Source organism: Pezoporus wallicus, unplaced genomic scaffold, assembly GCF_028554395.1.
Source record: "Pezoporus wallicus isolate ANWC-B61680 ecotype Strahan unplaced genomic scaffold, APGP_CSIRO_Pwel_v1 contig_8047, whole genome shotgun sequence".
NCBI lineage: Eukaryota > Metazoa > Chordata > Aves > Psittaciformes > Psittacidae > Pezoporus > Pezoporus wallicus.
This window is the reverse complement of record NW_026639548.1, coordinates 676685-691278: the sequence shown is the minus strand read 5'-3', so window position 1 is coordinate 691278 and position 14594 is coordinate 676685. Positions and strand designations below refer to the sequence as shown.

Genomic DNA, 14594 nt, shown 5'->3' with positions numbered 1-14594 from the left:
CACGACACACCATGTGTGCATGGCAATGTGGCCTTGAAAAGCAAACCTCAGAATTACGTTTAAAATATCTGACTCCTGTGGAATAGTGCTGAAAGAAAGGGGCTTTGAGCTCATGTGAGTGCTCTTCCTGGCATCTAGAAAGCTGCCTCTTTGTTCCTTCCTGAGCAAAAGTATTAATTTCTGATTCATCAGATTGTTGAAGCACTACCTTACTTCCTGTTATTCCTGTTACTGGTTCCCAAATTCAAGAACACAATGGCCCAGCACTTTGCATCCAGTTTTGCTGTTGCTTTGCAAAGCTCTCGTATTTCAGGCCTGTGAAATGCTGTTTTTCTTACTCTTACAAGATCACTTATGAACATACTGTTTTGAATAAAACTACTGTTTCATACTTCAGTAGGAGAATACTGAGCTGTGTTGCCTTCTGTATGTCCACCTCACAAAGAGCTACTGTAAGCTGTGCCAGCTCTCTTCTCTAAATGCTGTCTAGTTCTGTAAATGCCATGACAGTGGTCATGCTGATAACTGAGTGGAAAGTACAAGTATTGTGTGCAGGTAATAAGCAAAAACAGCTGTTGAATTTTATATCATGAAATAAATGTTTAGTTTCTACTTTCCTTCCTTCTAGTTATAAAAATGTGTGCTTTTAAAACAAGGGAGAAAAGAAGGTTTGGAGGCATGGAAACTAACCTCTTTCCTGAGGTTTACCTGCTTACCTGGTTTTACCAAAGGAAATCCCTTTGGGTTGAAGAGGCAATTTCTTTGGCTCTGGCCCAAATTAGCTATGAAGGTTGTGTTGGTACCTGGCTTTGCTTTATTCAGCATCGTGATGCTGTTTAATTACTCTGATGGTGGAGAGCCATTTGTGCTGCTTTCAGTCTTGCAGGATTTCATTACTCCATTAGGCTGAAGTATCATTTTCTCACAGATGCCTCTAGGAAAAGAAATGCTGTTTGGGTGAATTTTTACTGTTTGGCGTTTCTATGTGAAAACATCTGGTTGGAGGACGTCTGGAGCCGCTTCAAGAGATGCACTCTAATTATTTTGTTTTAGCAGCAGCTTGGCTAATCTGGTGCCAATCTAAATGTTTAAATCAGAGGCTATAGGTCAAAATATCTATTTGGACTACACTAAGCAATCCAGGCATGCGTGTTATAGTTACTGTTTCTCTTGATGTATGCAGTTCAGTACATGGCTTACATGAAGAAATGTCATTTACCTTTAATGCTTTAGGAACCCAAAATGTCTCTTAACAATGTTGGTTTGTGTTCCTCCCGTCTCTTCATATAATACTCTCTGGTGGATTGATTCTGTCACTCATCCTTGTGGTGTGTTGTTTTGTTGCTTGGTTGTCTTGTTGGTTGTTTTTTGTTGGTGGTGGCTTTAGTGGTGTTTGTTTGTTTTACAAAGTCAGCATTTACTAGGGTTAGGGTAACCTTTTTGTAGGTTAAAGTAACTTTATTAGGGTTAGGGTAACCAAGGGTAGATTGGCTTCTGCTGGGTTTGTATTCTCTCCAAAGGAGAGTGCTGGTCACTCTGGAAAACAGCACAGAAGATGATGGACACCACATACCAACCGAAACAGAAGGTCCTTTGCTAGTTTGTAAATAGTGGCTTTTGTCCAGCACTGTTTTACGCAGATTATCAGACCTTTTCCCATGAAACCAGAACATTCTTGAAAGCTCTTGAGGTGTCTTTGTTCTTACCCTTTAGCAAAAAACCCTGAACATAAGGGCCTTCTGGACACTAAACATTTCCAGTTTTCATCATTTCTAGGAAACAGAGTAATTTTGTGTTGAAATTAAATGTGATTTATAGGAAGAAAAGATAAAGATGTATTTGTCTGTAGACTTTTTTAATGTTTTAAACAAGTTTGTCTGGTCCAGTATATTTAGGGTAGTTGCAGTTGAAAAAGCTCTGTGGCATTAGTGTTTGTTACTGCAAATTTGTTAGTCACCCAAAATTGGAATGACAGCTACCTGTTGGGCTTGTATGGTGATGATTGGATGTAAGCATATGTTAAAAGAGAAAGTAGTTGTGCTGTCTAAAAGCTTGAAGACCTAAATTTTTCTGTTTGAGATCATGGTTTCCTAAGTATTACTGCCAAATTTGTGCAAGTTACACATCAGTACAAATTATCCAAATCAGGCAGGGACATGTAATTGTATTTTTGTCAAACTAGAGGTGGTGATGTGGTGTTTGTGCTGATAGTGAGAGGACAGGCTGTGGCTTCTCGACATTTTGAAGTTTGCTCTAGGAAAGATACCTCCTGAAAACCTTTTGGGCAAATATGAACTGGTGAGATGACTTTGCACTGTTTGCACACACTGTCGCATGGCTGCAATGGTTTTGATTTGCAAGAGTCCCAGAGTGCACTCAGCTCTGGCCCCGTGACCTGTCTTTTATGCTTTGTGATTCTCTCTCCCGGTTTTACTGTTCCAGTTCACCGTATGTCTCAGCATGTTGTGCAGCAAGGAGAAAATTAACCTGTTTGTTTGCTGTTTCTTCACAGGTTACCAAAATGGTCAAAACAGTCACCACCAGAACAGTGCGTCAGGTGCCACTTGGGCCTGATGGCCTGCCATCAATGGATGGCTCCTCTCCCATGGGCAGCTACACAGATTCAATAGACAGAAGGTACATGAAGAATGGGGAGCGGTACATTACACCACAAGCATCATCCACGTTAAACAGATCTTACAACAGCTACAATGATTCGTACCCTGACAGTCATGAGGGTCAGTATCGCCCTTATATTGGCCATGATGGTTATGGAGATCTATCTGATAACTACGGCAGCTTGTCTCGTGGTGTCAACTACCGTCCTCGCTATGCCTACGTGCCAGGAAACAGTTACAGGCCAGATGATGGTAGCTTCACTTTGCCAAGCAGAAGGGATAACTATGGTCCAGTTGCCCAGCCTCAGGTGCCAGTGGGTAGCAACGTTGACTTGAACCGCTCCCAGCCAGAACGCTTCCAGCCAGAGCCCTATGGACTGGAAGATGATAACCGCAGCCTTGGAGTCGATGATGAAGGATATGAACTGGACCCTGATTATTCCACTGTGAACCGGAGGACATCTGCAGGTGTGCCAGAGAGAGGAAGACCTCACAAAGGAAGGTAAAATCCATTTATTTTTTATAATGCAGCTCTTTTTTGCTTATTTGAACTCTTAATGGTCTGGTAAGTTCTGGAATTACTTGAAAGAAAAACAGGTAGAACCTGTAGTTTTGTTAGCCCATAAATGACTGTAAAACACACATGAAATTCAGAAGGGAGAGAGTACTGATCAGGATCCTTTGCACTGTGTTTCTGGGCTCATTAGTTTAGGTTAAATTTACAAAGAAAGAGATGATCTTGTAGGAGAGGGCCAAGTTACAATTTCCTTTCTTCTAAGGAACAGTTGAGACTACATTGTGTTGTCCCGAAGACATCCCACACTAGCAAGGTGAAAAGAGAGATTTGTAATCTGTGAGACTTCTGGCAGGTCTGGTTATGTGCACATCTGACAGACATTCTGAACAGCTGGTTGGGGTTCCAGAGAAGCTGATACCTGGTGTTGAAGGGATGCCTTGTTGGATAAAAGCTGTCTTGTGAGGTATTTGACAGCCTCAGCTCCTGATCCTGTGCTAACCGCACACCCTCAGCTGCAAGTAGTGCAGTACAACCATTTCAGTCCAAGTTGAGCTGAACCTCACTGAAGTATTTAGACATTTTGTAAGACCAGATCATTATTTTGTCTTGTGCCTACATGAAGGGGAGATAAAAGTATCTGTTCTGCACTTAATGTAACTTCATTTGTGACCAGTCACAAATCACATCTGGTTCAGTCCCCTTTCCAAGGGATGTTCTATTTTATGCCATATTTTCTGTTTTTAGTTGTTTATACTTGGCTTGCAGCTGTCAGCTTCTGCTCTCTTCTTGGGAAGAGAGGCTTATTACTCTGCTGAAAGTCGTTTTCTGAATATGAACCTGAAAAGCTTGTATATTCTCCCAGCAGTGTACAAACTTTTGTATGTTTACATGAAGTCATGTCCTCATGATTCATGTTTTGATGTGGAATTAGTTCTCGTTATTTTCCTTTTAATTTAGTTTCCAGAGCTATAAAGAGTCTGTCACCTATCTGCCCCTGTGTGTGTAGATGTTCTTTGGATTTAACACTTCTGACTGAAGCCTTCACTTCATCAGCAGTAATTCTTGGGATTTGGGTAGACCCTTTCGCTCTTGTCTTGGAGTGCTCCTACTTGGACATGCTATGTCTTTTATGATTCCTTCCCTACTTTCATAGATCTGTCTTCCTTCACATTTCTGGAAGTTCAGTGGAATCAGGCACCTGCAAATAGTCATCTACTTTGAAAGAAAAAAAAAGAGAGAAAAGGTATCATAGAATGAATCGTAGAATAGTTTAGGTTGGAAGAGACATTAAAGCTCATCTAGTTCCTAACCCCTGCCACAGGCAGAGACACCTTCCACTAGACCAGGTTGCTGAAGCCCCATCCAACCTGGCCTTGAATATTGCTAGGGATGGAGTATCAAGGCATAACTCCCAGAACATCCTTTTAAGTCCCTTGATCTTTGATCTTACAAGCTTGCCAACTAGTGGAACCCCATCACATTACATAAACATATTAGTGTTTTATGGGGCAAAAGGGAATACCTGCAGCCAGTAGGTGCCAAAATACTGCTCAGTCTATCAGACCCTATTTGCTGTTCCCCTGCATCTACTCAAGTTTACAGTTCTTGTTAAAAGCAGTCAGGCAGCAGTGCTTTTAAATGTTTATTAATGTTTTTCAAACTAGGCATGATGAATAATTAAATGTATTCTTAGAACGTGCCCATTTGCATTTTTAAGGTTTTGTTTGGTTTAAACATGCCTTTGATTTATTGTTCCTTGCAGTTTGGATAGGGCCAATTTACAATTTTTGGTTTAGGTTTCTTTTATTGTGAGGGTTTTTCCCATATTAAATACGATCAAGAAGCTTTGACAAGTAATTAGCCTGACTGTGGCAGCAAAATTCAGCTGGTGAGAACATAAGAAGATTGTATGAGGGGCTTCTTCATAAGTAGTTAATTTTTGACATTTCAAAGAAATACTTGAACAATTCAAAAAACCTGCATTTCAGATATGCTACTGATCTGCAAGGAACTGAAGACTACAAATAGTGCTTTGTACTAGGTGAGGGTAATTACTACTTGATTATTCCTTTCGAGGTTTTTTAAAATAAGTTATTCCTTGCAAAAATGACTAAATGAGTGTGATAAATTGATAGCACCTTTGATTTCAAAAAGTTTGTATGTGTAGAGTGAGTATAACAACACTGTTAGAAGCTTTTCTACATCACACGTCTTTCAGCTTGGACATCTTCCTCGCGCCACAAACAGACTTCTCTTGGCTTTCTACAAAAACTGTATTCTCCCATTTTCTTCCCAGTAAGTACTGCCCTCATTTGTTAATAGTTTAAAGGCAGAATAAGGATCCTGGCTGTTGGTTCCTAGTTTTGATGCTTTTCTCTCTGAGGGGACTGAATGGAGGCTTCTTATCCGAATCTGTGGTAGTGCATCTCACCCCATGTGATAAATAGGCCACACAGCTGTGTCTGGAGGGGATCCTGGTCAAGGGGATTTCTAGTAAGATTATTCATTCAATCCCTTGCATGCTCCATTTGATCACAGAAATAAATATGTATTGTATTTTCCTTCTGTCATCACCAGCTTCATTTTAAGCTACTTATATTTCATTTTAAATTGGGGAAGAATGTGCCTCCTCACAAACATCTACAGATCCAGGTATCTGCACAAAGGCAGATATTCTCTGTTGGCTACCCAGTGCTTGTGGCTGGGTTTGTTTCTTTTCTTTTACACTCAGTTACTGATGTAAGATGTATTATTTTCTGCAGCAATACCTGGCACTTGATGTTCTGTTCTTCAGCGTGTTGCTCTGGTTTGGTTTATGTCAGATTGCATAATAAATTGGAGTGAGAGACATTTCAATAATAGTTATTTAGTATTACTCTAATTAACTTGTGAAGCTACTTAAACATCTTTACTTGAATTTATGCCCTTTTTTCTTCAAATGGTAGGTTGTCTTTATTAAATCAGGAGGGTTTTTATTATAGTATTTAAAAATACGTAGTCTTATGGTGTTGCAAGGTGGTTTATATACAGTCCTTTTTGAAAGAGAATTAGGAAGTACAGAATATGTTTCATGCACAAATCCCATCCCTACTATTATTTAAATATTTTTAATCATTAAATTGGAGTTAACACAGATCAGAAAAAAATGGCAAGTCATAATTCATCTTACTTTTAAAATTTGTCTTCTGTTCAACTTCTTATTTCTTGCCTCTGTGACAATTTATTTCCTGAGTGGATCACTAGAGTTTGCACTTGTACTGGCATTCATGGGACTTTTCTCCTTTTTTTTTTTTTTTTCCCCCCTAAAAAGCCTGGAGCAGCTATTGCCAGTGTTACTGTTCCAGACTAGACAGGATATGCATTTTTAATGGTAACTAAATCAACAAAAAAACAGTTTTCTGCTGTTACATTTTCAGTGGCAGAAGCCTGATCTCAGAGGCTGAGACTATGTTTGGTTGTCACTTGATGGTCCAAATTATTATTACCAGGAAACAAGCCAAATTTACGATTAAGTAACAGTAGGTCCCTTGCTTCTGTTATGTATAGACAGTGTGAGAGTATTGCTATCACATATGTATTAGTCACATTCTACTTCTGGTGTATTTTTTCAGTCTAGAATATGAAGGTTTACATTAGTAAATGTACTTTCAGTCAGCACTTCTGACCTAACTTCACCCGTTCCAAGAGTGGTCTCACCACAGCACCCATCCTTAGGTCTGTCTGTAGACAGACCTCTTGTTTAATGCCCAACCGTTAAGTGTAATACTAGGATATAGGCAACATTGGGATGTTGTCTGTGTTGGGGCAGGAGTGTATGGACTTGCCTGGGCAGAACGGGGTGAAGCAAAATAAAAATGCAGTCAGTTTAGAAAAGGTGTTTTTTTTCTGAGACTTCTCCTTAGATCTCAGTTTGTTGAGCTGGTAGCAGAAGACTGGCGTGTGGTTGAATTTCATGTGGCAAGAGGTAACATGAGTCAGCTCATCCATTAGCAGCTTTCAAGGGAATTTTGGTGGTTGCCTGTACAGCCCATAACTCAGACTTGTCTCAGCAGAGGATCCAGTCCAGTTTTGAAATCCTGTTGTGTGCCGTCCTGTCAGGGAATAGAGGCTGGCAAAAGTAGAACCTCATTCTGCAAAGTCTTTGGATTTCCTCTTCAGTTTCTGGCACAAGGTTCCCTACTGAAATCCCAAGCCTTTCTGGTCTTTTATCCTAAGCAGACACCAGCTGCAAATTGTGATGAATGTAACACTTATATAAATCGTTGAGGATTAAATGTGTAAATCCTTCACCTGTTCACTTAAATTTGCCTATGTTGAAGCCATGAGGAAGATAATAAATCTGTTGCTCTCTTCCAATTTTTATCTATGCTAGGATGTGTTTTTATCAGTTCCCTGAGACAGGTGATTAGTGAGACCCATGGCATCCTGAAAACTCAGCTGCCTTGCTACAAACAGATGGAAGGCAAGATGTTTGTAGTCAGCAACTCTGGCATACTACCAGATCTCTTCAGTCCCGAGCGTAAAGAGCTCTTGGCTGCCTCAGCACAGATGACTGTATCTCCTGAAGCGCTCTCATTAGTCGTTCTGAATCAAGTGCCTTTCCCTTCCAGTGTAGCTGCTTTGCTGGTATGAAGGGAAAAAATGCATTTGGCCTCCACCAGTCCAGCTCAGGATGCTTTCTTTACCCTCTGTGTGTGTAAATGTGTTGCTGATTTTATTCATTTTACTTCAGAAACTGTGTTTAACTCCCAAATAGATGCATGCCTTTGATTTCTTTGCTCTTTGCATAGTCTGTGCTTCCCTGTTCCCAAGCCCCCTGTTAAATGAGAGGAGCTGGGACTTGATCTGGGCCAGACTGTCTTCATTCACATGGAGAGAGGGGATCTGTCTGCCAAGGCTACCGAAGGCCTTGTGGTAGTTCTGCATTGCACTGTCTGGTCAGGTATTTTGCTCCTTTGCAGATGATCTGTTTCGTTAAACTGCCTCCCCTCAGTGCTGTTAAGCGATGGTAAAGCTGGTATTTAGAGCTTTCCTTCTCCAGATTTGATCACTGTATTGAGTCATGTGAACCTGAGTTGGTGTGATGAGATACTTGCCTTCACTGAGCTTTCATGTACAGCTCTTGAGTTCACACCAGGATCTCACAGTTTCTAGATAACTATTGAGGATCTTGAAGGGTCAAGTGTCCAGGTGTTGCATTTGCTGCCAGATAAACCCTGGTGTTTGTTACTGGTGCATTAAACCAGTGCTCTTGACACTGTTTCATCTTACAGGGTATGTTGGATCTGACCTGCGTGGGCTTATTTCGGCAGTAGTGCTTCTTGTGCTCATCCTTTCTCCACAGATACTTAAGAGACACTCTTGTTTCGTACATGTCTTTGTGTACCAAAACAGCTGTGTTGTCTAATCCTGTTTTTTCCACTAAGGAGATGGTCCAGCAGAATGAGGTTGAGATTGGTGGGAACAGAGTTGTAAGTGAATGGTTCATGTAAGAATGGAACTGTACAAAAATGCCAACAGTTGTTGAGTCATTTACGGTTCAGGGTTTGTTTCCTTGAGGATGCTTTACTTCTTCTGTGGGGTTGGGGCCAGCAGTACGTGCTGTGGGCAGCACTTTACCACAGAACAGTAGCTGGTGGGTTCTGAGCAGGGCTGCCTTCCCCACCACCACCTTCATAGTCATCCTAAACCATCCTAAATGCAGGTGTCTGTACCTACAGCATGCAGAATTGCAACCTCTTCCCTGCAGCAGGAAGCTCTCAGCATTTTCCCTTATCTTCTTCTACCCCAGCTCCATGTCCTGGGGATTACACCAGAGAGCGATCATTAAAGGCAAGTATCATCAAAGCCTGTTGGCTGTCTTTGGTACATCAGTAGCTTTGTATTGGAATAATGGAAGAAAAAGCTCTCTTTTTTAACAAAAAGAAATTGTTAGAATAAGTAGCAAGTTGGGATGTGATTTTTTTTTTTCTTTTGTAACTGATTATTCAAATATTCACACATATTTAATAACTATTGTAGACAATTAAAAGTTACTGTTGTTGGTACTAGAGTTATGTAGTGCTCTCTCCTGTCATGAGTTCTGCAGTTTAAAGTCCTAACAAGTTTCATTTTAGGCAAATGTAATGAAACCAAGGAGCTTTGTGTGGCTCACAGGAGAGGAATCAACATGAGGAAGATGGACTCATCTGTGTGGTTCTGTTTGGAAGGCTTCATGGAAATAGCGCAAACAAACTGCATCCCAAGACAGTAATTATCTTTGTGTATTTGCATGGCCAAGAAGGAGAGAGAAACTTAATTATGCAGGTGTAACTGAGGTGGTGTACAGTTTCTTGTGAGCAGCTCAGAGGGGCTGAGGTGTGTTGAACTGCCAGTTAGCAAGTCAAGCAAGCAAGAGCTGTGTAGGGGGTGGTTATTGAAATTAATCTTCTGCTACTTTTATGCAGTCAGTAAGAATTTAGCTTGAAAGAATTTAACATGAGGATGAGCTTGAGAACAGAGATTTTGCTGTAGTTTTAAAGCTGGTTTTCCCAAATTTATATATGTAAACCCAGAATTTTGTTTGAAGAGTAGTTAAGGGGTTTGTTATTACCTCTGCCCTGTGTATATGCTCAAGAGTAAATGTTTTCAGTGTTGTTACTTTCTTCTTGGAGTGATGGAAACAGCTTTGTTCTGTAAGGGAAAATACAACAGCTGTCCAGACACTGTAAATTACTGTGTACTGAATTATACATACACAAATAACTGCATTGATAAAAGGATTTCTTCAGATCCATTCTGAGTTTTGGATACTGGCCCATTTTTTCCTTTCATTCAGCTTATGGTTTAGAGCAGCAATTAAAGCAACTTAAAGTCAGCAGAGGTGCTTTTAACATTAAAAGCATTAATTGTACAAGATTCAGTTCAGTCTCCACCTCCAGTTGCTCCTCTCCCCAGAGTCTCGTTTAATTAGCAGTCCCTTCAGGATAACAGCAAGCTCCATTTTCTTTCTGAGTTCTAATGGTCTATACTTTGTTCAAAATGACATCAGAAATTGTTCAGTAACATCAGTCAGTGATTAAAATGAAAGCTTAAAGAATCATTTTGTAGCAATTAAAACTACTTGCTTGACTGAGATTAGCTGCTATCTTAGTATTGTAGTTACCTGTCCAGGAAAAGAAGAGTAAGGCAAAAAGCTGCTGCTGTTTATATGTATGAATGCTGTCAGTTTACATTAGTATCAGTTAAGAGTGGTATTAGAGGGAAAGGAGGATGAAGAAGAAAAGTCTTCCAGACTGAGGTTTAAAACAGTGGGATTAAATAGAAATTTGATTCAGCTCCCCAGTGGGTCACTTCAGCTCTTCGTCCCTCTCAGGAAGGTTGGCAAGCTGGTGTGAACCTTTGGGGCAGAGCCTGAGAGAGAATTGACTGCAAAGTTGAAAGTGTTTTGGAAGTTCATAACTGTGAGGTGCAGGTTGCCTTATTGCCCTGGGGGCTTATTCACATATAAAACTGAAAAGTTTGTGACCAGTGGTTCACTGTGCACAAGCTTCAGATTCCCTTTTGTACTTCTAAGGACTTATGTGTTGTCTCACCGCACGTGCACTGAAGCTCCTCTGCAAGAGCTCTGCATGTTCTGAAGGATGAAAAGTGTCACTTTGAATAAAGGATGAAGTATATCAGTGAACCTCAAAAAACAAATGTTGAAGCTGTAAATGCCTTTCCTTACAAATCTCCTGCACAAATGCTCTGTCTATTGTAGAAAGTGATCAGAGGGGGTGGGGATATTTTTCTGAAGGTTGCAGATTATAGTTGAAGAGGTGGTTGCTAAAGAAAAAGAACATTTGTCAAGTACTGGTTTAGTTATTTATTTTTAAGAATATGGATGTTTGTCATGTGAGAATGTATTGTGTTAGTATATTTTGAACTGTCTTGATTGTAACTTTGCCCTTTGAGTGAACTAGGACAGTAATACCTAAATATGTGTTAGCTGGTTGTGTCTGATCTTACTTCAGTTACACACAGCAAATTATGGCACAAGAAGACGGATGCCATTCATTCTAATGCTGTAAATGATCTTAAGAGTATTAGGTTCTTAAGATCATTTACTTGAGTGATCCAGGTTAGTTGCTGATCTGGGGAGGAAAGCTCAGAGTACTGGACTTTGTTTGCATGTACAGCAAATTACTTTGATGTTAAAAGTTGGATATAGGCCTCTTGACCAACAGCCTTTTACATGTATTCTGAATTACTCTGTACAAGATAGACTTTTATTACATGCTTGGATTCAGAACTTAAGTTTTACATCACCTTTGACACTGTTATATATATTGATGAGTTCAGTATGCTTGTGTGAGCATCAATGTTGAAATGTAGTGGAACTTCTGAGACTTGCTGAAAAGTGTCTGTGGTCTCTGCCCAGGCCTTGAATGCCTTTAATTACAGCTTTAGTTGGTCGCAGAAGTAGCGGCAATAATGAAGCTCGGTGTTTCCTAGTAAATGTAATCCAGCTCTATCATAATTGTTTTGCTAAGTGACCAAAATGAAAGCAATCTGCTTGATGACTTGCAGTCCCTGTCATCATTTCATTGCCAGCCAGCCAGACACTGTGCTCATTGCTGTCCCATCGCTGCTTCATTCTCAGCTATGGTTAATTTTCAAGTTACTATTTGAAATCGTAAATATGCTGCCCCTAATGATAATTGTGATATTAAAAGAGTTGCTCATAGCTGAAATCTCCATACATAAAATCATAGAATGGTTTGGGTTGGAAGGGACCTTAAAGATCATCTACAGACTCAGAGGTACAGAGTGTTTAAATGTGCTTTTTTCCCCCCCTTTTTCTTTTGGGATTGTTGCTTCTTACAGGGGCTACGATGACCCCATTGAGACAGAGATGGTTGAAGAGAGAATACCTTACCTCCATGGTGGCTACGCAGCACCGTTGGCCCAGCCAGAGAGAGGAAGCATGGCTAGTATTGACCGCCTGGGGAAACGCTCCCCCTCTATTGACAGCATTCGTAAAGACCCCAGGTGGAGGGACCCTGACCTCCCTGAAGTGATTGCCATGCTCAGCCACCCTATTGATCCAGTCAAGTCTAACGCCGCAGCTTATTTGCAGCACTTATGCTACGAGAATGATAAAATCAAAAAGGACGTGAGGCACCTCAAAGGGATACCTATCTTGGTGGGTCTCCTTGATCATCCAAAGCCAGAGGTCCATCGTAAAGCCTGTGGGGCTCTCAGAAACATCTCCTATGGGAAGGATAATGAAAACAAGGTGGCTATAAAGAACTGTGATGGGATCCCTGCATTGATCAGACTATTGCGAAAAACAAATGACATGGAAGTCAGAGAGCTAATTACAGGTCAGTGTCTGTAGTTTCTTTAATGAATTATTCTTTAGAGGGGTTCTCTCGGCTTCAGGAACAAGAATTTCTGGAAATTAGAGCACTGGACGAAAATGTGGATCACTGGCTGCGGCTATTTCTTTAGCTGCACAATGTTTGTGGTGTCAGAAAGCCTAAAGCAAATGTGTGCTTCAGGAGGAAATCAAGATCGTCTGTGTAGGTAGCACACTTGGTTTTCCCTGGCTGCTGAGAGATGGATGGTGCATCTTGGATGTAGCATGCAAATGCATGTGGCTGACTTACTGAAGCTTAAATGAGTTATAGCAACTTCATTGACAGGTAATTTGTACTGCACTTGCCCCTGGTGTGTTATAATCATAGGGTAAATTATGCTAATCTAAAACTTCCCATTAATCTCTTATAAAACAATCCTGCTGCCATGTCCCGCTACTTTGTATTGATGGAATGGTCAGTCTCCTCAGGAACACTTCCAGCTTCGGTGCTGTGGACTTTGAAGCTGTACATAAAGTTGCAGCACTTGAGTTGGAAAACGTGGATTTTAAGGAGCAGAGTCTGCTCTTAGATGCTCTGGGTACAGGGTTGGTTTATTGTAGTAATTGTAAAAGGGAGAATTACTTTTTGAAGTTACTGAGTTCATGCACACTTTGCAGAGAGTTTTCAATTACTTATAAGTCCATTATTCAACCTGTTTTTTATTTGAACTTAGTTTTGGACATCAGCCAAAGAGAGTAATAAAGTATATGCCAAGTTTCCAAGTTCAGCCATTAAATGGAATAGGGTGAAAAAGTATGGCAGTTCTTAAACTAAGGAGAAATATATTGTTCTTCAGTCTCCCATAACTCATGAGGATTGAAATGGATTTCCTTTTCTCTTCTCAGAAGCTACAAGGGATGTTTGGATGGAGACCAGGGCAGTTGCAATGAATTTCAGTGCCAGAACAGAATTTTTCAGAAAGTTTTGTGTGAAAATGATTCCAGGGCTGAAACTGTTCAGCCTGATATTATCAGTGTTGGATTCTTCAGCAGATCCTACCGCAAACATGGATTAAGCCATTAGAAGTAAACATCATAATTCTGTAATTGCCTCAAAAAATTATAGCAAGCTTTTACTGGTAATCATAATTCTTTGAGGCCTTGGGTGTTCCAACTGTTCTTCCCCAGGCATTATAGGAGATTTAGCAAACTGTGTCTAAATATACAGTGTAGAAATCAGCAGGGGTGTTTCACCAGCTCACTAGAAAAGTCTGTTTTGTCAACCTCTAAGTAGTGTGTTGATTGTGCTCTGATTTCTGTCTATGCTTTGTCTTTTAACATGGAAACTCTGTAGGTAGTAGTTATATTCCATTTGTTGCACTCATTCAGTATGATGGCTGACTTAAAGTTTTTATTTAAAGAAAAATTATCTGTTTATCTGCTGTTCTGGTTTACTCAAAACTTGTTTCTGGAGTGCTGGGAAGGAATAAATTTATTTTTTTAGATTCAAGGAAGGAGAAACCGATCTATAATTTACTGTGAAGGAATATCATTATAACACTAAGTGGTAATCAGTCACTTGAGATGGGCAAAACCAAACTGGATGTTTTCCCTTTTCACACTAAATGGTGATTGCTTGAATTTCTATTTGATTGATTAGTTTTACAGTTCAAATGCATTTTATTTGATAGGAGTTTCTGTTAATTAAATGTAGTATTTTTATTCTAATATGGTTTTTGCTATTTAAAGCTCTTCATTTCCCCTAAGAAACACCAGGAATACTAAGGGTATTAACCTAAACAGATGTCCAGCAACAGATGATGTGCATTTAATCTCTGCCTAACCAGGAATAATTTCATTCCACTTCTAAAATGATACCATTCAGATCCGGTGTGAGACATTCAAGTGTCAATATAGAAGAGTATTCCAGCAATCTCTCTGTGACTGGGACTGGTGTACTTGCAGTCAGTGTTCAAAGCCCCAGCTGATAATGTGGAATTGTCCATATGAAAAATGAGCTGCAGAAGTCAGCAGAGAAACAAGAGCCAACTTGAAGTACAAAGAGAGCATCCAGCCAGGACTGATACAAAAGGACTGTGTTTTGCAGCCTCAGAAAATTCAGATCTCAATTCTGGTG

At 40.2% G+C, this 14594-nt stretch overlaps 1 protein-coding gene across 9 annotated transcripts in view; it reads left to right on the top strand.

Annotated features, from left to right (window-relative positions):
• Positions 1-14594, top strand: part of ARVCF (ARVCF delta catenin family member) — a 282834-nt gene that overhangs the window by 191432 nt on the left and 76808 nt on the right. For all 9 annotated transcript variants that reach the window (XM_057414996.1, XM_057414995.1, XM_057414999.1 and 6 more), the window contains 2 exons: positions 2513-3120; positions 11983-12482. In XM_057414996.1, the coding sequence (XP_057270979.1) occupies positions 2513-3120; positions 11983-12482 (1108 nt within the window). The remainder of the gene's footprint in view (positions 1-2512; positions 3121-11982; positions 12483-14594) is intronic.